We start from the raw sequence: 25748 nt of genomic DNA on the forward strand, positions 1-25748 counted from the left end.
TTGCTGGTGTTGGGTTTGGTATGTTTTCCTGATGGCTTGAAAATCTCTCCTTTAGAAAATAGTAATGTATCACTTCACTTCTCTCTTTACAGTTTGATATGGTAACAAGTTATTATTTCTGTTGCTAGGAAAATAAGACACTTTGTGTCCCTCAAAAGGCTGCATTGTACCAATGAAAACAACAAACAGGTATTGTATTTCTTTCATGTGATAATTTTCATAGCTTTTAGTGAACTGATATTTTTTTGGTTTATAAATTTTTCCAAGAAAATGTGATCTGTATTGTCAATGAGATTCTCACTGATCATTGGAGCAAGAAAGAAAACTTCAACATTTGCATGCATTAGTCTCTGTAGGATTCCTGAGCAGAGGAAGACCATCTTTCATTTTCTGGAGCATGGATATGACAGTTGAGCCCATGACACTGTGGAGCAACACAGACCACAATTCAAAGGGAGTTCAGCTTTTTTCTGTAGAGCTGTTTTTGCCAGTCTGATCTGGTATACTTATGACAACTAATGACCTGTGTTCAGTGGTCCCAGGGTTTGACAGTGTGTAGTACTTACATGAAGCGTAGCCCTCATGCTGGCCCTGAGATGTCACACACCTGCCAGAACAGGTGCTGAAGAAGGGTGCAACTCAAGTCATGATCCAAGTAAACCAGAAGTAGTGGCAGAGCTGGGACTGCGGACCAGACACAAATGCCACACCAGCTGTTCCTGCAACAAACCTGGTGGTGTCTGCTGTCATCTTCTGGTTTCCTCCCTCTCATAGTGTCTGAGGCAAATGATCATATCACATACTTTGCCCCAGAAATCCTCTAGTAAGTGCCCTGTAGAGTAAAGATGTCTGGACTTGTGTGAGCAAACAAATAAAGCCTGTCTTTGGCATGTGGTCTCTAGGGGTGAGATAGAAAGTGAGAAGCATAGGAAGTGGCTGGAAACATTTTAGACCAAGCATGTGCTCCACAAATAGGGTATTAGGGGAGGGGTTATATATCTTGTTTAATTTAGAATTTTATGTGCTTTTATCTGTGATGTGGGTAAAGACACTTAAGCAGGAAAAGTATTCAGAAAGTCACTAGTATGTCTAGTTGCCCCTTCTTGAGTAGAACAATACTCAATATTAACATATTATTGGAAAAACACTAATGCTAAAAGAATTTCATATGTAGTAACATTTGACTGTTGAAACCATCCTCCTTGTACAAGTTTTTGTGAAGGTAAATAGTAACAAATCAAAGAGAACTCTGCATAATTCAGAAGAACTTTTCAAGTCTATCACTGAAAAATAAGACTCATAGTATTTTAAGCTGACTTAATATTTGAACTACAACATGTATTTTAGTATTACAAGTGAAGTATCACTTACAGTCACAGGATGTTTTAAAATGCTCAGGCTAGAATGCAACAGAGTTTTAAAATAAAAGCAGTGATAATGTTACAGGTATTTCTTTTTAATACATTGTTTAAACCTCATAACTGTTGTTTCATTTATAGCTGCTTTGATGTTGAATTTAAAGTAAGACATAATCTGATGGCTTTTTCTATATTATACCCACAGCTGAAAGAGCGGTACAGGGAGGTGTATACATAATATGTTTAATGCAAGATAATAAGTATTACAAACTTGTACCCATATGTAAAAAAAAGCACTAATATACAAAAAAGGTCCTTTTGTTCTTATTTGCCTTGTAGATTGGGCTACTTAAACCAGTAAGAATCACAGAATCATAGATTGATTTGGCTGAAAAGGCACCTTAAAGATCACCTAGTTCCAACCCCCTTGTCACAGGCAGGATCACTTTCCACTAGACCAGGTTGTTCAAAGCCCCACCCTACCTGGCCTTGAATTTCCAGGGATAGGGCATCCACAACTCCCCTGAGCAACCTGTTCCAGTATCTCACCAGCCACACAGTAAATAACTTCTTCCTGATAGCTAGTTTAAACCTACCCTCTTTCAGTATAAAACCATCTCCTCCTTGTCTTATCACTACTCACCCTTGTAAAATTTCCTCTCATTTTCTTGTAGGGCCATTTAGTAACTGGAAGATGCTAAAAGACCTCCCAGAGTCTTCTGTAGACTAAACAACCCCAACTCTCTCACTCTTTTCACATGAGAGAGGTGTTACAGCTCTCTGGTCAGTTCTGTGGCCTTTCTCTGGATCTGCTCCAGCAGGTTCATGTCTTATGCTGGAGGCCTCTCTGGCCTGTTGTGGCCCCTCAAACAGCTGTCACACCACAAACCTTGGTGTCATCAGCCAACCTGCTGATGGTGCACCTGATCCCACTGTCTGTGTCCCTGACAAAGATGTTGTGCAGTACTGGTCCTAGTGCAGACTCCCAAGGAGCACCTCTCATCCCTCCTCTCCACCCAGACTCCCATCCATTGGCCACAACTCTGAGCAGGACCATTCAGGCATTCCTTATCCACTGAGTGATCCACCTGTCAGATCCAGGTGGCTCCCCTGTGTAGTCAAGGGTGAGCATGGAAGTATCAAATGCTTTGCAAAGGTCCAGTTAGATGACATTCCCTTATCCACCTGTTGTAGGAGGCCACCAAATATGCCAGGCATGATTTGCCCTTAGTGAAGCTGTGGTTGTTGTCACCAATTATCTCCTTTATTTTCCATGTGCCTTAGCATAGTTTCCAGGAGAATTTGCTCTATAACTTGCAGGGCACAGAGATGAGACTGGCCTGTCATTCTCTGGGTTTTCCTTTTTCTTTTTTAATCTTTAGAAACTACAGTTAAGTAAATTTCCCCATTTCCAGTCACTGGAAACTTCACTGGATTGCCATGACTTCTCAGATCTGATTGATAGTGGCTGAGCCACTTACTTCACCAGCTCCTTCAGGACCTTCAAATGCCAATCAGGTCCTGTGATCTGGTGCACCTTCAAGTTCCTTGGATGTTCCCAAACCTGATCTTCTCCTACAGCAGGTGGTTTTCATTTTCCCAGTCCCTGCCTTTACCTCCTGTTACTCAGGCAGTATGTGGCTGGAACACTTGTTGGTAAAGACTGAGGCAAAAAAGACAGAAAGTACCTCAGCCTTCTATATGTCCTAGATAACCACATCCCCTGTTTCCTTCCAGAGAGGGACCAGATTTTCCCTAATCTTTCTTTAATTCACCAAGGTACCTGTAGCAGCTTTCCTTGTTGTTCTTTATGGCCCTGGCCAGATTTAATTGTGAGGCTTTAAATTTCCTAACATGATCCCTGGCTCTACAGACATTTTCTATACTACCCCCAGGCTACCAGTCCTTGCTTGCACTCTCTTTAGGATTCCTCCTTTTGTTTGAGTTTGTCAACAAGTTCTTTGTTCATCCACACAGGCCTCCTGGCATTTCTGCCTGACTTCTCTTTGTTGTGAAGTATCACTCCTGAACTTGAAAGAGGTGATTTTTGAATATTAACCAGGTTTCTTGGGTCCCTCTTCCCTCCAGGGTTTATTCCATGGCACTCTACCAAACAGGTTTGTGAAGAAGCCCAAGTCTGCTCTCCTGAGGTCCACAGTAGTGAGTTTACTGTGTGCCCTCATCAATGCCCTGAGGATCTTGTACTCCTCCATTTCATGATTCCTGCAGCCCAGGCTGCCCTTGAACTTCATGTGCCCCATAAGCCTCTCATTAGTGAGAAAAAGGGAAGTTAAGAAACAAATCTTATTTAAGGACTTGTGTCCAAGGCAACATTTATATTCTCCTGTACTGCTAGAAAGCAGCACCCATTCCTGTCTTCTTAGTATTGGTCCACGAGAAGCTACTTAAGCACTACAGACCTGGGGAGTTTTACACTTGGTGATCCAAGGCAATATGGCCTTCAAAAGATTCTACACAATTACAGAGGTCTGCCACCAAGGTTAAAGACTGCAGCCTAACAGAACATACGGTCTGTGGAGATTTAAGGTCACTTGGGGAAAAACAAGGTGTATCTTACAGAACTATGTAATTGTTCTGTTTCACTTCTGGCACAGAAATATCTCATGCCTGTAGGAGATCCTGGACAAGGCAGTTTTCCTAACATCCATGCCTTAATACTTGCAGCAGTACAACTTTTCCTTACACTAAAAGACTTGGGTTCCTTTCCAAGCCACAGATAAATCTTTATGGAAGGATAAAAAGAAATCAAATGAAATATTTACTTAAGTTACAGCACAGCAAAAGCTATCATAATTCAAATTTTGATGCAAATGTCTAATATTTCACTGCATCAACATAATTTTAAACAGCTTGATCTCAGCACTCAGAGAGTATATGTTGACTTCAAAACACCCTTACATTATTATACACTGTTTCACTTTAAAAAATGTCTGTGTGTTTTCTGCCAGTACCAACAGCCTCTGTAAGGGATATCAGAGACCACTGGAACCTTCATGCATTTCCATGCCAGATTTATCACACAGAAAAACCTAGCACATTAAATTTATGCATGGAAAAAAAAAAAATCTAAAATAGCATTGAGCATTCTTACAGGGAAGATTTATGAATGGGGATTGACTTTCATGTGACTATTCCCATGTGCTGAGCCTAGGTAATCATTAATGCTGCCATTGTCAATTTGAGACCTGGCAGGATAGAGTCCAGTCTTTTCACATTCATAAATTTACAAGAGGTGTTGTTTCTTTCAAGAACATATTGACCCAAGATTAACTGTGTAACTGCCCTCATAACTTACCTTACATGGCTCTTTCAGGACATGCCTGCAGAAGGGGAAGAGAAGTATTCAGAACAGAAATGTGGTTTATTTTTTTAGTAAAGCACTTGGAGGACTCTGCCTATGTTTCTGCCAGTTGTGCAGTAGAGAGAGATATATCCATTGGCTTTGAGAGAAGCTCCAGGCTGAGGCCAGAACAAGCTGTTCAGATGCCTTGTGTCACTGTACCATATTTGATGAGATTTCCTTAACCTTACTCTGTTTGAATGAGGTTATTTCTCTGAGAGTTTCCACGTGGTTACAAGACAGTTGTTCAAGCTTTCAAAATTCTTTTGGATGAAGAGTCAGGTCTTACACTCCCCTGAACAAGATTTATATGGAGGATGAGCAAAGGGCTTCCCATTTGTGTTTTTCTAATTAATTACAAAAAGCCATGCCTGAATTTTGTGGGTTTTTACTCCTTTCCATTTTCTCTTTTCATTTACCCTCTTTACCTGCCTCCCTCCCACAGCAGAAAGAAAAAAATAAAAGGTTTGCAAGAATGACAGAAAAGAGAATTTGTATTATTCCTTTCCTTTCTTTCCTGAATAATCCCCATGAGGACCCTGCAGCACGCACTGTCACAAACTGATACAGACACTAAAAGCACAAGTACAACCTTGTCATACTCTCCTTTTAACTGACAGGTTGCAACCATGGATTTCATGCTTCCATGCAATCTAGTGCTTTGCTACAGGCAGGTGATGGATTTGGTCAGAGGAACCAGTCACCATACGATAGCAATGGGCTCCTAAATATTATGTGTACTGAATAATGTGTAATTACAGTGTCAAGCACTGACAATTATTCATCTGAAGAGGGTATGTGTATCTTCTTTAGTGACTGCAGTAAAAAAAAGTAATGCATTATTTCATGTCTTTCTCTGTGACTCTGTTAGCTATACTTAAATGCATCACACACCAATTTTCAAGGGATAACTTAAGGAACTGCCATTTCTGGTCAGTTTTCCTATTAACAGCAAAATACTTTCTTCTAATCACATAACAAAGGAAAGGGGTGAGGTGATCAGCAGGTATTAAACTGTCACAACTAGACAGTACTTTTGTTTTTGAGAAAAATGAAAAAGCAGAGGAACATTTAATCTGTGTTATTGCAGACCAAGCAATAGCTGTAAATTTCAACAGATGGAAGTATCTTATCTACATTCTAAGAAAGCTTGTAATACCTACTGCTGGAACTACCCAAGAAGTTTCAGCAGCACAAAGAAGTAAGATTTTGTGTTTAACTTTTCATTCATGAGAATGATTAAAAGCTACTTGGAAATAAAGGTCTGATGAACAACACATACTTATTTCCTGGAGAGTAGTTTTTTATAACTGAGTTTTTTGAAGTCCAGTTTATCAGTGATCCATGAAAGGATGCATTCAATATTAGTTTCAATAGTTCCAGGAAAATTATTTTTAAAGCACAAAAAATAATGTTGTAGGATTTTTAAAAATTTTATTCTTTCAGGTTCACATGCAATTTGCACTTAAACACTGCCTAAATGAGTATCAGCTCTCTTGTAAACACCAGCATTAATCAAAAATTCAGTACATAAAAGCACTTGTATCTGTGGTTTTCTGCCTGGTGTAACTGTTTGATTTCATATTATTTCTCTACATCTAATTACATGTGAAGAAGAGTCTTTGCCAATTTTTTTTTTTAAATAGCTGAATGGAAAGTGCTGGATATGGGCAGTATTGAATGCAGCCTGTTTAAAGTGTTTCTGTGTTCTTTTTTCTTATGTATGTATTTTACTTTTATCTCCAGCTCTACAAGAGTCACCGTGAAGATAAGAGCACAGGAGACAATTCCCAGTCAGGTTAGAATATTACCATTTACCTCTATATTCCACTGTGCTGGACATGGTTCTCTGGGTTCTCTGCTGGTATGAATTGTCTCTTCTCCCTGTCTTGTCAGTGGTCAGAGCTGATGGCCAAGGACAGATGTCAGCTGCCTGATATCACACCATGAATTGAACTTGCAATCATCAGTAATTGAGTCACCTGTGAAGACCACTTGCTGTGCATTTGAAGTTCAGATGCATTGCTCTTTGTTGTATTAAAACAGTGTGTTTGATCCTGCAGCTGGTGTACCTTGGCACCTCTTTTGGAATGTGCTGATTTGTGCCAGCACACCTGCCAGTAGGCCATTGGTTTGGCCTCAGCCCAGGCTAAGACAGTTGTCTGAGGTGTCCAGGCCTGAGCAACTCAGTTCCAGTCAGCAGTGAGTTGCTGCAGTATGTCTGCAACCCTTGTCTTGTGTCTTAGGTAGGTTTGCTTGCAGACAGCACAGTCCAGCTGTCCTTGAATTTTGCAGAGAGCTTTTGACTAGAAGTGTGGAGCATAAGAGAATAATTCCTTTCTCCAGTGTTAGGTAGTGTTTGGAATACCACTTTTCCCTGTAGAAGAAGGTACTTAAGTCCAATTTTAAGCTTGTGACTCTAGTGGTCTCAGCCAGACTGATGTCTTATAATTATGAGTGAAAAGATTCTCATGCCTTGTTACCTTTTGGCACCTGAGACCTTTCCCGCTATGAAAGGTGAGACAACACTGCTGTACAACTTCAGGCACTCACATGGGAGGAGGATGTAACATACTAAGGGCATGGGATGTGACTGCTTGAAATCCCCTACTCTTTCAAGGAGCCTGAGAATACATACAAACATCTGAAAGCTTTGTGATGCCAAATAACAGTGGGCAGGGGGAAGAAGAGACAATATGAAATCAGCTGCTCATTCCCATTGCTGCCACCAGAACTGATCCACAGTATATTAAACCATTTGCTCCTGTATCCCTGTAATAAAAGCAGATTTTCTTGTCACTGTTTCTTTCCTGTAAACAGGAAGGTGAGGAAGCCCATGAATTAAGCAGGACACTTGTTACTAATTAATACATTTATATTAGCTTATTAATGTTTTAGGTTTGCTTATTATTGTGACAGGTTTCAGCAAGACTGGGAAGCCCCATCCTAGGACAGCACATTGACTACAGTGCAGTGAAAGCAGGCAGTCTCAGAGCATGTGATGTTGGTTATCCTTCCCTGCACTCCATGGCTGTGCTCCAAGAGTAAATTTTCAGAGCCATGGGCATACACCAATATGCAGTGAACATATAAAAGTAATCCATGTGTATTGTGCTGCTTGCAGTGGTGTGATTCAGAACAATCTGTATGATAAGATTTTCTGCTCACCAGGTGAAGGAAAAATTTTTATGTGGGCATTTAAATATTTACAGATGAAACCACAGTATGGCAGAAAGTAGCTTTTATGCACCTGTGAGTTTCTGGGTGGCACTAGCGAAGTTTCTGACTTGTTAGTTGGTATTTAACACAAAGAGAGTTGTTCCATCAGCTATACCCACTCACAGCTATGTTTATGTGTAAACACTTGCTCCCACTCAAATGCCTTATGATAAACACATCCAAATGTTAATGAAAGAATGGGGTTTGTAAGAGGAATACTATCAAATAAATAAATAAAATTATTCAATGTGCATTAGTTTTTCCCTGCTCTTCAGTGTCAACAGAGGAAGATGATTTCAATTTTTCCTGTTCAGACTACAGCAGAGAAAACCCAAGCTGTCTTATAAGTCTGTGGTAGAAAAAGTGGATTAAGAAAGAAACTATTTCAGTAATTTTTGGGATGGATAACCTTCTAATTCTAGAGAATTTTATGTTAACATTTTATTTTGCTAAAGAGAGTCTGCATATGTACTGCCCTGTGATATTATAATGAAAATTGGTCTTTATGTTAAGAATATCAAAGTCATGATACTTCTGATTCTTCAAATGGTTTTATCTGATTTTGAAAGCCTGCTAAGGTCTCTGTTCCTTAAGCAGCACTTTAGATACCTGGGAATAGGTACTACAGAGACTCTTGGAAAGTGGTCAATGGTTGCACAGTTGCTGTTTTCAAACATAAGGGAGTGTGCAGACTTTAACTGGAAAAAAATGAAATTTTACCAGATTTTTTTGGAGACTCTTTCCTGGCATTTCATCCAGCTTTTGAATTTAACTGCATGTGATAATTTCTCTTGCTTTAGCAAACAGCAGTTTCAAAAATAACAGCTTGTTGCATGGCCAATATTCAAAATAACTAAATAGATTATTTAATCATTCTCAAGCATGTTGGATTTTCCTTAAACACAGGCTACAAATAATTATTGCAAATAAAAGCAAAAGCTGTCTGAGTCTGAACTATGCTTTGGCTTTAAGAGTATGGACTGAGATGAGACTCTTCTCAATTGGCTAAAGTTTTAGGCAGTTAAACTCTGGCTTGTTCAGTGGCCAGAGGAGATGAAAAAGAACTTGCACAAGAGGTTCATCGACCTGCCTGAGACATCTCTCCTGAAGCAGGATCTCTGATAACCTTAGATGATGACAGCCTCCAAGACTGCTGCTTTTAGGGAGCTAAGTTAAAAAAAGCAAGTCTCCTGTTCCATAAGGAATCTTGACTTCCTTGCAAAACACCCTTCCAGGTGACTTCAGACAAGTTGCTTTAAATTGATAGACACTGAGCTCGTTGTTCTGATGTGCAGGAATTGCAATATTTCCCCCACTTATGTGATATTGTTAAGATCACTTAATTAAATTTCCAGAATTTTAGATGGATATTTTATAGAGGTTTTACTTGATGCATTTTTAAAGCTTTTGTTTTGTACTTACAGAATCTGGTTCTTACAAGTGCAAGAACAGAAGGAAAGACTCAGTTGACGTTAAGTCAATAACATCTCAAAATAGTGATGGTAAGAAAACAAACTGTATGTACAATACTATAAATATACACTAATATATATTTTAATATATATTTATAAATAAATGAAGAACAGACTTGGCTTGGGTAATAAAACTGCTGAACAAAAGAATAACCAGACAGATTCACAGCTGACTAAACAGAGATTATTCAATTTTTCTGTAACAGCTGTAAAATTTCTTTCAAATTTGCAAAGCATGCCCCAACCTAAGTACCAGCATCATAATACAATGCATGGCAGCACTGAATGACTTCACAGGGAGGAGGAGTGACTCTGCCAAGGGATAGAAGCAGCCTGCTGAAAGAGTGTGTGGTGAAGCATTAGTGCCACCTCCCTTAGAAAGCTGCAACTTGTGCTTCTCAATACATATTTTTGGTTTATTAGTGTTTAACATAAAGGAACCTATTGCTGTTGGTTTCTTACAGTACTTCTACTGATCCCATCTGTGACTGCTTACTGGGGTGGGACAATGGTGGCAGAGATTTGTTTCTGCCCCTGTGTGTACTGAGAGAAGCACTCATGGGGAGTAGGAATGGTTTTCATTAGAGCACTTATACCACCAAGATGAGGAACACACACAGACTTACAGGAGGAGTAATGTCTGATAGAGATTCATTGCAATCAAAGGACATGAACCATTCTGAAGTGAAGGATGGATGGAAAATCTGACAGCAAAAATGAGGGGTGGCTGCCAAGAAGGCAGACAAGTACAAGAAATGAAACAGTGAAAAACTTGCAGGGGGAAAGATACAGGAGAAATACGGCTGTATTTCATTGTGCTGTTCCCCTGCCATCTGCACTCTTCAAATGCTGTCTTCTGATTCACACTCTCTTTAATGGCAGCTCCAAGTTTACAGACCCGACGGTACTCTTCAATGGCACGGATTCATTCTATGACAATAGAAGCTCCTATCACAAAGGTGAGTCCCGAGCACTGACTTTTTCCACAAACTCCAGTTTTGAGTTGCGCTCATAGGGAAGTATGTATTTTCTGGACAGAGAAGTAGAGGCTTCCTGCACTTTGTATTTAACAGAGTAAGTAATTTTTTTTATCACTTTCTACATCTCGTCATGGCATCCCAAATGCTAGTCATAAGGAAGAATACTAAGGAGGGGAGAAGGGTGCCCTTGCTAAATGCATGGCTTTTGGCAGGAAAGGGACACTGGTGTGTTGGGTCATATGTGACTAGGAGGATGTTCTTCCAGTCTTACCTTTGCTCTCACTACTGCCATGCAGAAGAGGGAGCACCTGCACCATCTTCTGTCTCCCCAACTTTTTTCAGCCTTCCTTCACTATGTTATAAAAATTCTGCTGTCACAAATCAGCTGCACATTGACTTATAAGACACCAGGGTATCAGGTATCTTCCACTTTGAAACCATCCTTTCCCTTTCCCTTTCCCTTTCCCTTTTCCTTTCCCTTTCATTTTTCCTTTCTCTTCCTATCCTCAAGCTCTTACTTCCCAGCACCACTGTGAGTGCAAGAGCAACTTACATGTCTCCTTTCCTTTTCTTGATCCTCAGTCATATCCACAGGGAGACTTGTAGTGGCTGTGGAACAGCCTCTAGCTCCTGGAGAAGACAGCACTGGGACTTTCTTCCTGCTATTCTTGGCAGAGCTAGGAGCAGACATTGGTACATTTCTGGATTGTGGCTGAGGCACAGTGTGGATTTCAAAGAGCCTCTTCTCCCACAGTCCAGCTCTTTCTGCTCTCTACCCTTCACTTCTACACGGAGAAAACTAAGGCATTACATCTAATATCAGAATATCTGAGTCACATCCAAGAGTTTGTTTTGTTTGGGTTTTCCTCCAGGAATTGAATAATTTGTTTCAGAGCAGACCTGGATATGCTGAAGGTCTAGGACATTGCTAGCTTTTGGTCCATCCACTGAGAACTATTTCAGATACTTCACACCATTCCACTTCCACTTTGCAGGAGTTTGCCAGTTAAAAATAGCAGATGGATACCAGGAAATCGGAGCACAAATTTACATTTTCAGAGTTGTACTTCAAGGGTTGTGGGGAATTACATTGCATTTGATGAGAATTAGCATAATCAAGACAAGAATAAAAATCCTGTAATAAGAAAGAAGTGTCATTCACTTTTCTTGCCTGCCTCCTTTATCTGCTTTCAGGTTATTAACATAATTAATGCTGCCCAGGAAAACAGCCCGATCACAGTAGCAGAGGCCTTGGACAGAGTCCTGGAAATTCTGCGGACAACAGAACTCTATTCCCCTCAGCTAGGTACCAAAGATGAAGATCCTCACACAAGTGATCTTGTTGGAGGTTTGATGAATGTGAGTAAAATTAGTAAAGATTAAATTGCTGCTACTAGTGTCCTACATCACAGTTCAGTGCTCTGCTGTGCTAAAATTTCCCAAGCAATGGGAAGGGGACTTATAATTCATCACCATTTCATTTAATTATTTTGGCCTCTTTACCAGAGGTAATGCAGGATGTAGTAAGCTATGGCCACATCTCAGTCCACTGGGTGCATTCATCCTCAGATACAACTGAACAGACTTGCCACCAGAAACTATATCCAATCTCTCAGAAGATACTGAAGGAGATACTTTATACAAATTCTACAAGCTTACATGGGTTTAGAGGGATTGCTCTATAGCTGGTCCAGTGTATCAGTGAGGTGGCTTTAACCAGGTTCCAATTTTGGTCCCATAAGAGCAGCAAGACACAGACGACCTCAATTTTGTCATTAAATTACTAATTTTTTAATAGACACTGAGCTAATCCTCACCAAAATAATATAAAGAAAATGAAAAATAAATTATAATGGCTGATTTGAATGATGAAATCCTGCAGGTACAAATGAGAGGGTCAAGGAAGGGAACACCCTGTGTATTTAATATCTTTTCTGGAGGTCTCATGCCAGTCTTCTGGGGATCCTTTCATGTTTGTTTTGAAACACCCTAAAACAAGGATTATGTTACAGTATCCCAGTAAGAGCAGTGCTTTTAATACCCAGGAAAAGTACCTGAAGTGCATGTAGTATTTTTACAACTAGTGATTGAAAAAACACTAAGATAAACTGGCTTTGTTTTTCAGGATGGCTTGAGAAGACTGTCAGGAAATGAGTATGTGTTTTCTAAGAGTAAGCCATCATTTTAAACTTCCCTTTGCACGTGTGACTTCTCTTGTTGATATTGCTAACATACAGCTTCTGGCTAATTTGCAGTGGGATATATGTCTCTGAAAACGCTTGCCTAAATTACTGTGGCACAAGTGCTAGGCTGCTTCTATTTTGGTGGTGAAACAGGCTCAAATAATTAAAATAATGCATTTCAAAATGTTGGCAAAAAAACCAAATTGTCAAAGAAATATTCATTCATCTTTTTGGTTTATGTCCAAATGCTCTGTAATAAACCTTTCTATTATAGGCATTTACAGACTTTTTCATGTAAGGAGAAAAAGCTGTTTTTCTTGAAAAGCAGTTGTTCTCTAAATGGAATGCTGAAGAGGGGTTGTGGCACTGTAGAGGGAATAACCCAGAAATGTGTTAATGCCCAAATTCCATTTCAACAGATATGAACCTGAGCCATACTCACCTTCCAGTGCCAAACACCATCAATGATGTTCCACCCTGTATTGCACAGCTCCTAGATAACGAGGAAAGTTGGGACTTCAATATTTTTGAGTTGGAGGCTGTTACAAATAAAAGGTACTGGACTCCTTTGCCTGGGTGCCCATAGAAAGTTTGCTAAAGAACTTGTAGCTCTGGAAAAACTGAAGCAAGACACAGCAAATCTGTGAGAGCTGAACTGCTTGACTCACATCCACTCTATCCAAGTGACACTGTTCAATATAGTCCAATGTTGTCACATCTTGGGTCCCCTCCAGATGCCCCTTTTTCTTGCTCATGTGCAAATAATCAGGCTGGAAAAAGCAAACCTCTCACGTTCCTCACCTAAATAATTCCATGATTTGGGAAGATCTAAAGCAACTGTGGTTTTTGATTATAGGCATAAAAAAATGGGATGGAGGATAAAGCAGTGATAGGATCAACAGACTGGGCTTCTAAAGTTTGTAATGAAAACAGACTTCAGTAGTTTTGGGGTCATGCAGACTGCAAAAAAAAAGCACATCATACAGAGAGATAAGTTGTTTTCATTCCAAGACACAAAGAATCAAACAGACTACCTGTTCTTGTGTACTCTTTGCATAAAATGGCCATTTTTGAAATCTGCATTTGCCTGGTTTTAATCTGCCGATGCTGGGGTTTGGTTATGCCTTTCTCAACTCAGAGGCTGTGTAGATCATCTTGCAGGATTGAAAAATGTAACTAATGGATAGGACTCTCACAGGCAACACAGAGTGGATTTGGATTTAAGAATTCACTCTGTTTACTGTTTCACACATGGGCTTCTCAGCACTGCACAAACACACACACACAGAGCACTTCAGAGTTGACATTTGACCTTTTTTTGGCTTACGACGTTTTAGTCTATGGCATGTACTCATGCCACATTCAAAGTCTGCTTATTCCCCTCAGGAAAAAATTTAATGGAATTTTATTTCATTGACAGATACTAAACACAAAAAAATGGGCTTTTAAGATGTTTTTTTCTGAAGCCACAAGAATTGTTTTAACTCTAATGGAAGTGTACCATTTTTACAAAACATTAAAATAATGTCTGAAAGGATAATAGATGCAATCATTTTGTAACCTTGACCAGGCTTTTTAGAGGTTATAGATATGCAATTTAAAAATGTTTAACTTCACTCACTCCTTCTAGAAGGAAGTCTTGGTTTCTTTGTTGAATGTATCACTTCTAGAACACCACAAGTTCCTATTTTACAGCAGTGCTTTTTTTCTTCTGTTGTTTTTCAGGCCATTAGTGTATTTGGGGTTAAAAGTTTTTGCCCGGTTTGGGGTCTCGGAGTTTTTAAATTGTTCGGAAGCAACGCTGCGGGCATGGCTGCAGGTCATTGAAGCCAACTACCATTCCTCCAATTCATACCACAACTCCACACATGCAGCAGATGTTCTGCATGCTACTGCCTTCTTTCTTGGGAAGGAGAGAGTTAAGGTAGAATCATCATCTAGGAGTTCTCTGAGCTAGGATTTCAGCGTGTTTGCCATTTTATGTGTGTCGTCCAGAAGTCAAATGTTTAAATAACGGCTTCATAAACTTTCTCTGTCCTTGAAGTCTTCCTGTGATGCAAGCTGGCCCACAGTTTCTCTAAAGTCTGTTTATACAAATTTACATTTTTAAGTAGCAATGATGGAGGTGGGGAGGGAACCTGGCTCTTTTCTGTCTCTTGTAAATTGGTTGTAGGTAACAGTTCTTAATAAAGCTTCACAAAAGCTTTGGAGAGGGAGGTGTGAGCTAGTCTCCCTGGTACCCAGCAGCATATGGGAAAGGCTCAAAGTTGTGCCAGGGGAGGTTCAGACTGGACATCAGGAAACATTTCTTTACTGTGTGGTTAAATACTGGAACAGGCTTCCCAGAGAGGCAGCCCCCCGCCACTGTCAGTGTTTAAGGGGCATTTGGACAATGCCCATAATAACATGCTTCAACTTTTGTTCAGCCCTGAAATGGTCAGGTAGTTTGGCCAATGATTGTTGCAGGTTTCACTTCCAAGTGAAATAGCCTATCCTATGTTAAAAATGTGTAGGAGCAGAGTCAATACAGATGCATTCAGGCAAGCAACAAAGTGGAAGGAAACCCCAAGGTGATCTATCCATTGAAGAATTCTATGCAAACATACTGCTCAGGTGACAGCAGTGTAAAAAGCTTCACTAAAGAAAGCATATTTGGATAAGGGTAGGAGTAGAAATTTTGTGGTTGGTAAGCTGTGGGCACAGTGAATGGAAAATGACTGTAAGGAGGTAGGATCTCTGTTTAAGTTTACACTTGTCTAATTGTGGGTACCTGGAAATTATCAGAAAATATTTATTGTAACTTTTGTGCCACATCGTAATTTTTCTCTCTTCCTGTAGGGAAGTCTGGACCATTTAGATGAGGTAGCTGCATTAATAGCTGCCACCATTCATGATGTAGACCATCCTGGACGGACCAACTCATTCCTCTGCAATGCAGGCAGCGAATTAGCTGTCCTTTACAATGATACAGCTGTATTAGAGAGTCATCACACAGCACTGGCGTTTCAGCTTACAACAAAAGACAGCAAATACAACATTTTCAAGAATATTGATAGGTGTGTCTGCTGGAGTGTCCACATGTGGACTGCTTATTTGGCAGTTTTACTTTGGGGCAAACTGAGAGCCTACCTTCTAAACAAGAATACATAGTTTAAATACAGATAATAAAATTTAACTGCTTCTAGAATCCTATGTAGATATGATTTATAAAAAGTTTGTCATTTGCCCCTCACCAGCCCTGTCTTCCAGTTTGTAATTATTGGAAGCTTAGAGAGATGTTTAATAATCTTTCATTAATTACATTAATTTTGTCCAGTTAACAGCCTCAAGGCTGCATGTAGGCCCACTGCCTTTTCATTGAAAGAGCCCGGGCATTATTTTTTTGGGGTATGTTTTACACACCAGCAGCTAGATGCTGCATGTTGTGTCTGCACAAGGTCCTATGCATCCCAGCACTCCATTTACATGGAATGGAAAAGGTGGTAGCAGAGGACTTGAAGCTCTGGGAGAGCTGGAAGCTCCGTGTGGTTGGCTGGGCATGCAAGTAGCTTAAGAGTTCCCACCGCATGACTCCAGCTTTTCTAGGGACAAGGTGAGAAGAAAAGAGCTCTTAAAGGGAAAGAAGTAATTGATTTGTCTACCTCCCTGTTGTTTTTGAAAAGCCTGAGATTTGCATTCCAATCTAACACACTAACATGCAGTGCAATGGACACATTGGTACCATTCCTGGAGAACTTAGTCTTACCAGCATTATGCAACTGAGTTGTAAATTTTTGTTGACTTCACAGGATTGATTTTCATTAGGTAAAAAATAACGTAGCAGGGGGAATTTAGAGAGGCATGATCTTGTCCATTCCTCTATCAATCCTTAGAATGTTCCTAACTCTGAAGGCCCCAGCTTGTGGCTGAGCCCCTAAGCAGTGCTTTGTAGCAGTGTGTGGGCAGGGATGAGGAAAGGGCAGAGTCCTGTCTGGCAAGCTCATAAGCAAGAACTCTCTCTTTCCTAGAAATCGCTACAGGACATTGCGACAGGCCATTATTGACATGGTTTTGGCAACAGAGATGACGAAGCACTTTGAGCATGTCAACAAATTTGTGAACAGTATCAACAAGCCTATGGCATCTGAGGAGGCCAGCCCACGTGTAAGTGCTTGCAGGACTTTATGTCTTCAGGTATTTCAGTGAGATTTTTTCCAGACAACCTTAAGTACCATTTTCATTCACCTTGCATTAATTTGTGTTGTGGTAATGTCCAAAAGGCACAAATGGATTTGTGGCCTCACATATCTAAGTGTGAAAAAATATAATTCCTCTCTTTTCTGCTCTTACTTCATTTAAACACTTCGTTTTATAAGCTGTGTTCAAAGCCATCTTGTATTAAGGAAATATATGGGTGGATGTTGTTTTACATGGAACATTCTGTGCATGGAGCCGGCTGGCACCTGTTCCTATGATCCTGTCTCCAAAGAGTGGGATTTGTCTGAGTGTAGGGATGTAACTGAGGAACCTCCTCAACAGTTTTGTCTCAGTGTAATCTGGAGCCTTCAAGATCTGAGACCACTCCTGATTTTACTAAGAGATGTCCAGAACTTTTTGTCTAACAGTTACACACCCTAATGCTCCACCAGCGTTTATTTAATTAGCTGTCTCTGAGTTTCCTATCCCCTCTTACCTTCTCTTGCTGCCTCTTGAGGCTGACCCAGGGCCTGACCAGGTTTTTCAGGGCACTGTTACCTGAGGAAAGACTATCTTAATTCGCCTTAGTGAATATAATGCTTTGCTGGAAACATGCAAAAAAAAATCAGACAAGGTCAGCAATGCTAAACAGAAATACCTTCTATTAGCTATCCATAATTGGACTTTGTACTGTAGGCTGTCATGGGTACCGTTTACAACTTTAAAGACATCATTCTGTTAGCTGAAATTAACTGCTTCTAGAGACCACTGAGCTCCACTCCTGCAAAAATATGAGCTGAACTTATCTCACAATAAACAGAGAGGAGAGAACCACTTCCACTACAGACTTATTGTTTTCCCTATTGGGTTGTTCTGTTCTTTACTGTTAACAGTGGCTCCTTCTGGTTTTGGTCTTGAATAGCAGTTAAGGTACAGGGTTAACCTGACAGTTCTTTGCTGGGCTACCCATGCTGAAAAAGGATTAACTGCTAAATATAAAGTTAGAAGATAAATGCCTAAATTGGCAAAAGTCACTGAAAAATATTTCCCCATAAGCCACAAAGATACTAATTTAGTTGTGGTGACAAAAAGTACTTACATTCAGTTTTTCACTCAAGAGTTGAATTTAGCAGTCAGTGAAAGGAAGACAAAATTCTATAAATACATTATTTTGAGAATAGCATTAGTGCCATGTGAGCAGAGTCATTACTCCATAATATACCAGTGCCTTTCTAAACTGGTCAAGACCCAGAATATGATGCCACAGCAGACTAGGAAAAACTACCTTATCACCTCCACCTGGTCTCCAGAGAAGTCAGTAAGAAGTTTGGAATTTACTGTCTAAGAAGCAGAGAATTTCTGCAGTCAGTCTGCTGCTCCTGTGATTTCCTACTGTTAATCTCATAGATTATGTAAAATTTCATCCTCCCTGGGAACTGAAATCAAAGATTACTCCAGGTTGAAGGTTCAAAATCTGGTACAAAGAAAGCAGCTCTCCTTAGAAACATGCTGGAACTGAATGTCAGAGATCTGCTCTTCTCTGTGTAAAAGAAATAGTCAATTCAACCCCTGTGCCTGTCTCAGTTTTCTATTTAGGAATAAAAATCTAACTCCAGAAACATCCCGGAGTGAAGTAGTCCCCTACCATTACCACCCCTATATTTAAACATTCAGAAGTGAGGATTGTTTATGAGCTTGCAGTTAGTGGATGCATCCCTTGTTATGGTCCTCTTCCAAGAGGGCCAGGGTGGGATGCAGAGTCTGTGGCACCTTATTTCACAAATTTTGATACTAATTTTGAGAATGTCCACAACTGTAGTTTGTATTTTGGCTATCATTAGTTACTTAGCAAGGCTCCAGTTCTCAGACATCACCTTCTTCTCCAAGTTCTTGGTGCTCTGCTTGAAATTGTAAGACAGCCTACTGGGTGCCTGCTTAGTGCCTATGTCTGGTACAGCTGATGATGCCGCCCTCGGTCCTGCTAGCAGGGATGCTGCCACAGGTCCCTGTAACCAAATCTTCTTTACAGAGTGAAGGCAGCGAAACTGAATGCACAACCAACATAAAGAATTTTCCAGACAACCAGACATTGATCAAGCGTATGATGATTAAATGTGCAGATGTAGCAAATCCATGTCGCCCCCTAGAGCTATGTATCGAATGGGCAGGCAGGATTTCAGAGGAGTACTTTGCACAGGTACGTATTATTTTTATGATTTAACTATTATGTCGGCTGATCTGTTCCACAGAGGGTCGGCCTGGTGTCACCACCAAGTCCAGATGTATGTTTTTTGTTCACAGTCAGAAGTGGCCCCTCAATTTCAGGCAGAAGAATTCACTTCAAGCAATTAGCTAGTTTGCTTATCATGAAGCTCATTGTACAGAATGGTGGAGAGGTTTACACTTTTGTCATCTGAACAAAACTATTTGATTGGTCCTACTCAACTTAACTGACTGAAATTCAAGATGGTCAGCATTCCAGCTTCTTGTCCCAATACCTTCTCTGAAGATCCATACATCAGCTGAACTATTGAGATCATCCTTTCTCTTCTAAGATAGAATCTGAACTACTATCATTGTAGGCAGAAAAGTAGTGCAGACATGTGGGCAGTGTAAATACTTATCACATGGGATGTCTCCAGACAGTACTGGTAGCTCAGCTTTCTTTCTTCACATTCTGTTTTTCTCACAGAAATGCAACCAGCTTAACTCTTTCAGCACTTCAATTAACAACTGATAAAATACTAGCTTTTATTTGCCAGTAATGTGTGGAAATAAAAGTGATGAGTGAAGACAAAGAAAAGTGGGCATGCCTACTGCTCAAATTCAGGTCACACGTGATAGTTACTACTGAAAGAAAATTGTAGCTGCTACCTGAAACATGTTTGAATTTCGTTTTAATTATAGTGAATAAATTCTGTCATGTCCTAAGAAAGATCAAAGAACACTTATGTTGTGTCTCCCTAGCAGTCAAGGTATCATAAACTAGTTTTAAAATGCCCAAATTAAGCACTAGCCTACTTGCAACAATGCGAGGTGCAGAGCTGTTCTCCAGTTTATTCAGCTCTGCTAATTTTGAAGACTGCTCTGCCACCACTTCCTGTATTAAATGCTGCCTGTACTACTTAAAAGGGGATGTTATTTGGAATTGCATTGTAAGAAACTGCTGAGGTGATCTGATCCTCCACCAAAGTGAGCGCAACAAAACCAGGCCTCTTCCAGCTGGGGACAGAGTTAAAGGGCATACCTTTACTTACATTTATCTTATAACCTGATATAAGCAGAGGAAGTAGCACCAGCAACAATCTCTTCTTACTTAAAAGACAGATGGCTTGTAACAGATGTGGAAAAATGAGCGATCAAACCTGTTCTCTGCTGAAGTACTCTGCAACGCCATTTTCCTTATTTTTAGCTGGTGTACCCTACTCATGAGATTACAGCATTCTGTCTTGTTGGAGCTAAATGCAATCACAGGGCTGCAGTAATAAAGAGTACTTGTGAAAGGGAAGAGATGTTGATTTCAGTCCCTGTTCCAGACAAAATAACACACATGAAATTATGCAGTTCATCTGAGGGGTTCTGAGGCTTGTCTCAAACTTTCTACTGCAATTCATCTAGTGCTACTCCAGCATGAAAGTCAGGAAAGCTCTAGTTGCTAACTGGAGTTTTGTCTTCTTAGACTGATGAAGAGAAGAGACAGGGCCTGCCTGTTGTAATGCCAGTATTTGACAGAAACACCTGCAGCATCCCCAAGTCTCAGATTTCCTTCATTGATTATTTTATAACAGATATGTTTGATGCATGGGATGGTAAGTACTGATTTTTCTTCCTTGCTCTGACACAGAGATTCCTACAGTCCAAAATTACTAATCTCAAGGTGGCCTGGTGTCCACTTTTTTCAGAGGCAGTACCCATACATAAGCAGTACAGCACAGGATATTGTGCAATCATGACACTGAAGCCTGTTTCACTGCACATTATGAAGTTGCGCACTTACCAGGCAATCTACGTAGAGAAGGAGCAATGGCTTAAAACTAAGCTTTTTTATCATCTATGTACTTTTTCCCTTTAGCACTGTATTTCTTCTGAGCAGCAGAAACTAAGACCACCAAGGCTGCACCTCAGCATAATTTAATAAAGTCACCAAGCAATTGAGAAAGGATCTTCTTGAAAGAGAAACATACTAAAAAACCCAAAATATATTTCCCCTTTTAGTCTTACTCTAAGGAATTAGAAGAACAAAAGAGAGTAAGAGAATGCTAATTTCAGATCAGGCTGGGCTGTTCTTCTGCCCATTCTATAAACATGGTAAAACTCTTTTTCCTGTTCTTTCAGCATTTGCACATCTGCCTGTTTTAATGCAACACTTGGCTAATAACTACAAACACTGGAAAACACTGGATGATTTGAAGTGCAAGAGTCTCAGGCTCCCATCAGAAAACAACAACTGACACTAAGTCAAGGAAACCAGACCTCTTGCTCTACCAGTTTCACTGTGAATCACTTACAGAAACTCTTGGCTACAAAGGGGATTAATGTTGCTTTTCCAGTGAAATTAAGACTGCGTGACAAGAAGGAAATATTTTCTCATTTTTAAGCTTCTATGAATTCTACAGAAAAATGTTTTTAGAGGCTATATAAACACAGATGACTAAGTGCTCTTTGGAAATAATATTTTGTGGCAGAAAATGTACTTCTGAAACTAGTTTCTAATACTGAATATGCACTTGTTGAATCTTGTAATTGACACAACTTTATTTACTAATGCTTCACACAACTGTTTTTCAGAGACAGGGATAATCTAGTCACCAGGAGAGTAAGAATAGCCTGTCAAATAAGGATAGAAACTTCTCACTTATTCAGCATAAATTTGTTCAAATTCTGTCAGTGTTCTACAGCTCTCTGAACCATACTTTTAAAGAGAACATGCACAGCAAAACAAGTAAACCTTAATAAACTGGATACATAAAAAACCAAACATGACACCTTTTAAAACAACTTTCTTATTACAGAGACTCTCTCAGACCACCATGTGTTTTTTCTTTTCCATATAAAACCTTGGTACAGCTCAATGTTCTCTAAAATTGATCATATAATACAGGAAAATAAGCATGTTCTGTCTAGGTAGTGCCATCCACATGGTTCTCTGCCATCTTTTAGATGTCATAACACAAATTTTCACCAAATTTTACACAAAAAACTATTGTGGCACTTGATCACCATCCTTTTTTATAAAAATGGTGTTTGTAAACATGGTCATTACTTTTATTAAACTGATAAATTTTATGACAAGTTCATTTCTTGTGCTACTTCTAGGATGAACCTTTCACTTTTTAAAAAAAATTTTCAGGCTATAATTTATAAAAACATTATAATTTGTATTACTTTATTCTCCTAATAAAATGCTGATTGGTTTTGTGATGTAAGAAGTACTTCAAAATATGTAAATCAGTTGAAAATCAAATATAGTTCTTCATTAGTTCTAAGATATTAAATTTATGCTAAGGCTTTCAAAGCACAAATGCGTATTTTTGTACATCTCATTTTAATCACATGCAGAACATGAGTTTAAATTTTAGACTATTCTCAGACTATTCAGTAAATAACTACTAGCAGAACTGCTGATTTTTAATACTGTGCACTTCAGGCTGCAAGCAAGACTGTCAAAGCTGTGGCTGCAGTTAAAGAAGCACGCCATCTACCCTGTGCTGTATCAAAAATCAAACTGGGTAAAGAAAAAGGGGGAAAAAAAGCAAACAGCATAGATTGCTATGGAAGAATAGTGACAATGCTGTTTACTGCACGTAGCTTACATATGTGCCAACCTTTTTTGTATGTTTTGTACCAAGTTCTGAAACAAAAGGCAACATTCATAAAATGTATGTGCAGAAAAATATATAGAAGCTATATTTTTGTTAGAATTGTAACAGATCCTTACTTTTGTCATAGCCAAGGCAGGTTGCTGTGTATTAAAATGCTACATCGTGTATACTTGAAGAATGGTGTTTCTGGTGAAGCATGATTATTCTTTCTTTCCTATTATCTATGGCAACATTTTTCAGTGGATTTTTATTCAGAGAAGTTGAACCTCAGTTTTTTAATACTGTATACTGTTTGCTTTTACCATTTCTTTATTTAGAACTAGTGCTCTTGGTGGTTGTACCTTAACTATTCTGGTAACTGAACATTCACTGCAGCTTGCATTAGAGAAAAGAATTTCCCAAGATTTAAGCTTTGTTAAATTTAATTTGTTAAATATAGCAACAATGTAAGACCACATCCATGTAAAACATTTAATTCATAATTTTTGTCACACTTCTGTCACACAGAACAAAATGTCAACAGTGGAAGGCATCAAAAAAAATAAAGTTTTACTTGTGAACCAGAACTGAAGCCAAGGCATTCATTCAGAATCAATATATTTGTTGTAGGATCTTGTGTATCTTCCCAGTCAGACTAAGAAAAAAAAATAAATTGAGTGGATATAGGTCCTCTTTAAGCAAAATAAACCAGCACAGATTAATCATCATCTGCCAGTTGTGCAAGATCTCCTAGACTAGTCCAGTTTACTGACAGCTACTTGTTCCATGCTATTGTCAGTGCATAGATGTAAAACAGCCACGTCAGAGTTATAAAAGTATTAAGAGGAGGTGTGATAAAGATATTTACTTCCATGACATGAACATACGGAATTCAGTGTTACTGTAAGGTGGAAAAAATTTAGGACATCGGTTAGATGTAAGAAGTCCCATCTAGTCACCATAATTTTGCGCACTGCATCTCCCAACAGCAAATGACATTTAACAAAGGAATAGGATATAGTTTTGTAAAACAAAGAACTCAGTACTTTTAAGTCAGCCATCTTTAAAAGAAGAGACCCTTGGGAGATCTACTGCCAATGCAGTCTACCTGAGAACAATGGCACTTTTGATAAATATTTATACATGCGTGTAGGACTATTTAAAGATTAATTACATCCGTGTAAAATGCACAGCAAGTTTTGTGACTCGAACTGTTCACTTAAATAGGTCTGTTTCTCTACCAGGTATTTACTTAAAAGCAATCACATAAAAAGGAAATCGTTGTTCTCATGCTATAAGAAGAGATAATAAAAATATGATCTTCCTTCTCACTAGTTGTAACTGACGATAGCTCTCCAAAAAAACCTAAGTTTTATAAGCTTTCACTGTAAAGGTGCCATAACAATCTGCACACACAAGCTTTATATACAACCAAATAGTTATTTTGTAATTAAAACAAGGAAAAAAATATTCAGTGAGAGGTTTTATCTCTCCAGCTTCTCCTGCGTAAGCCAAAAATGCAACATTTGCTGACGAAGACATGCTGAAGCAATGTATACTTAATATGCTTTCTTCTCTCAAGTTTAATACCAGATACCTAAAGGCATGTTATCCTCAGCTGTAATCCAAACATCTTTGCTACTTAGGTCAACAGAATAGCCAGCCTTAGCAAAGAACACAGAGCTCAAGATTTAAGCGTGATTTAACCTCCCTTGAATTGAAAGGAGAGGGTAGTTTAACAATTCCTCCATTTGTTTTGTGGTATTGAAATATATTATTTTGAGCTCTACACTCAAGTAAGATTAGCTGTAAAACTTGACTAAGGTATGGCAAAATTACAACTCAAAATCTTACTACCCCTCTGCCCTGCTTTCCAGAGATTATGGTCTCATAATAAGATTCAAGAGGCAAAGGTGGGCTGCTGGGGAAAGCAAGTCTAAAAGGTTCTTTGGTTTCTTCTAGGAAGCTAGGAGCTTTCTCCTTTTGTTTCTGCTCTTGCAAGAATCTGCCTAGCCCTTTGTTTCAATTGCACTTACTGCAACCACTGTATCTGAAGTCTGGAATGTACTGAAAACAATTATCGATTCAAAGAGAAGAGATGGCACTGAAAAGTTGTGCAAGACTTATTCCTACACCATTTAAGTGCTGTGTATTCTCAGTAGACCTGAGGACAGAAGCACCCTCTTTTACATAGTTCAATGACCACTAAGTCCCCAAACTTTCCCTTTTTCTTAGCTTTTTTCTGTTCAAATGGTAATGTACCACACATTATCTTGTCCTTCCTAACGCCTTCTTTCTATCAGTTATAGGTTTAACTTTGCTTCGTTTTTTGGTTTGTTGTTGTTGTTGGGAGGGGGAGGGGATTATTTGCTTGTTTGTCTGTAGATTAGTTTTCTGCTTTTGTGTTTCTGTTGCTGTGGTTTGAGCTTTATGTTTTACATTGCATTTCTTCCTGCATTCTTCAATGCATTTCTTGCATTGCATTCAATACTCCTGTTTAGCTGCTGCTATCTCAGACTCTTAGTACCTGTGTACTTAGACACTTTTTTTTTAACTCTGAAATACTATTTATCTGTACAAACTTAGTGCAGATTTCTCTGAAGTCAGACTTCAGCTGGGAATTTAGTATTCATATGGCAAAACACAGTTTCACTACTATTTAACATATCGACTCCTACTGCTTAAGAAAATATTGTACATTCTGAAAATTCATGGTAAGGCAAATGCTTTTTATTAGATGCAAATTTAATGAATGCACTATGGAAGGATGAAGCTAAACTAATCACACTGTGTGCTAAACTTGGTAATGGTGCTGCATAAACTACAGTAATGTAGGCTAATCTAAGTAAAACTGCAGCTACTTATAGTAAACAGTTTCTATGAACCTCAGTTTGCCAAAAATTAGAACCTCACAAACTGGCTTTTTTTTTTTTTCCTACCACTGGTGCAGGATATTAACACTAAATGCAAAATTGCTATTTGAGAATGCTTCCTTTTGGGGCTTTCTGCATACACAAAACTCTGAGCCACCAGTGAGGAAAGTTCAGCTTCTAGAAATAAATTAGATAAAGCAGAAAGCTGCAGATTTCTTCCCATGCCTTCTTCCTGCACAAAGCACTGTGGATGCCCTCAACTGCTTTAATTATGATCCATCCAACGTATTTCACAATTCTTATTTTTGACATTCACCCACAATAA

The 25748-nt window shown here is 39.1% G+C and overlaps 1 protein-coding gene across 2 annotated transcripts in view; it reads left to right on the forward strand.

Annotated features, from left to right (window-relative positions):
- The window catches only part of PDE8B (phosphodiesterase 8B), a 68385-nt gene extending 47185 nt beyond the window's left edge, over nucleotides 1-21200 (forward strand). For both annotated transcript variants that reach the window (XM_062512673.1, XM_062512674.1), the window contains exons 10-22: nucleotides 129-189; nucleotides 6466-6517; nucleotides 9363-9440; nucleotides 10293-10369; nucleotides 11585-11749; nucleotides 12516-12561; nucleotides 12993-13128; nucleotides 14299-14497; nucleotides 15412-15629; nucleotides 16581-16716; nucleotides 18779-18946; nucleotides 20429-20558; nucleotides 21085-21200. In XM_062512673.1, coding sequence (XP_062368657.1) covers nucleotides 129-189; nucleotides 6466-6517; nucleotides 9363-9440; nucleotides 10293-10369; nucleotides 11585-11749; nucleotides 12516-12561; nucleotides 12993-13128; nucleotides 14299-14497; nucleotides 15412-15629; nucleotides 16581-16716; nucleotides 18779-18946; nucleotides 20429-20558; nucleotides 21085-21200 — 1582 coding nt within the window. The remainder of the gene's footprint in view (nucleotides 1-128; nucleotides 190-6465; nucleotides 6518-9362; nucleotides 9441-10292; nucleotides 10370-11584; nucleotides 11750-12515; nucleotides 12562-12992; nucleotides 13129-14298; nucleotides 14498-15411; nucleotides 15630-16580; nucleotides 16717-18778; nucleotides 18947-20428; nucleotides 20559-21084) is intronic.
- Nucleotides 21201-25748: the final 4548 nt, after the last annotated feature.

Source organism: Cinclus cinclus, chromosome Z, assembly GCF_963662255.1.
Source record: "Cinclus cinclus chromosome Z, bCinCin1.1, whole genome shotgun sequence".
Classification (NCBI taxonomy): domain Eukaryota; kingdom Metazoa; phylum Chordata; class Aves; order Passeriformes; family Cinclidae; genus Cinclus; species Cinclus cinclus.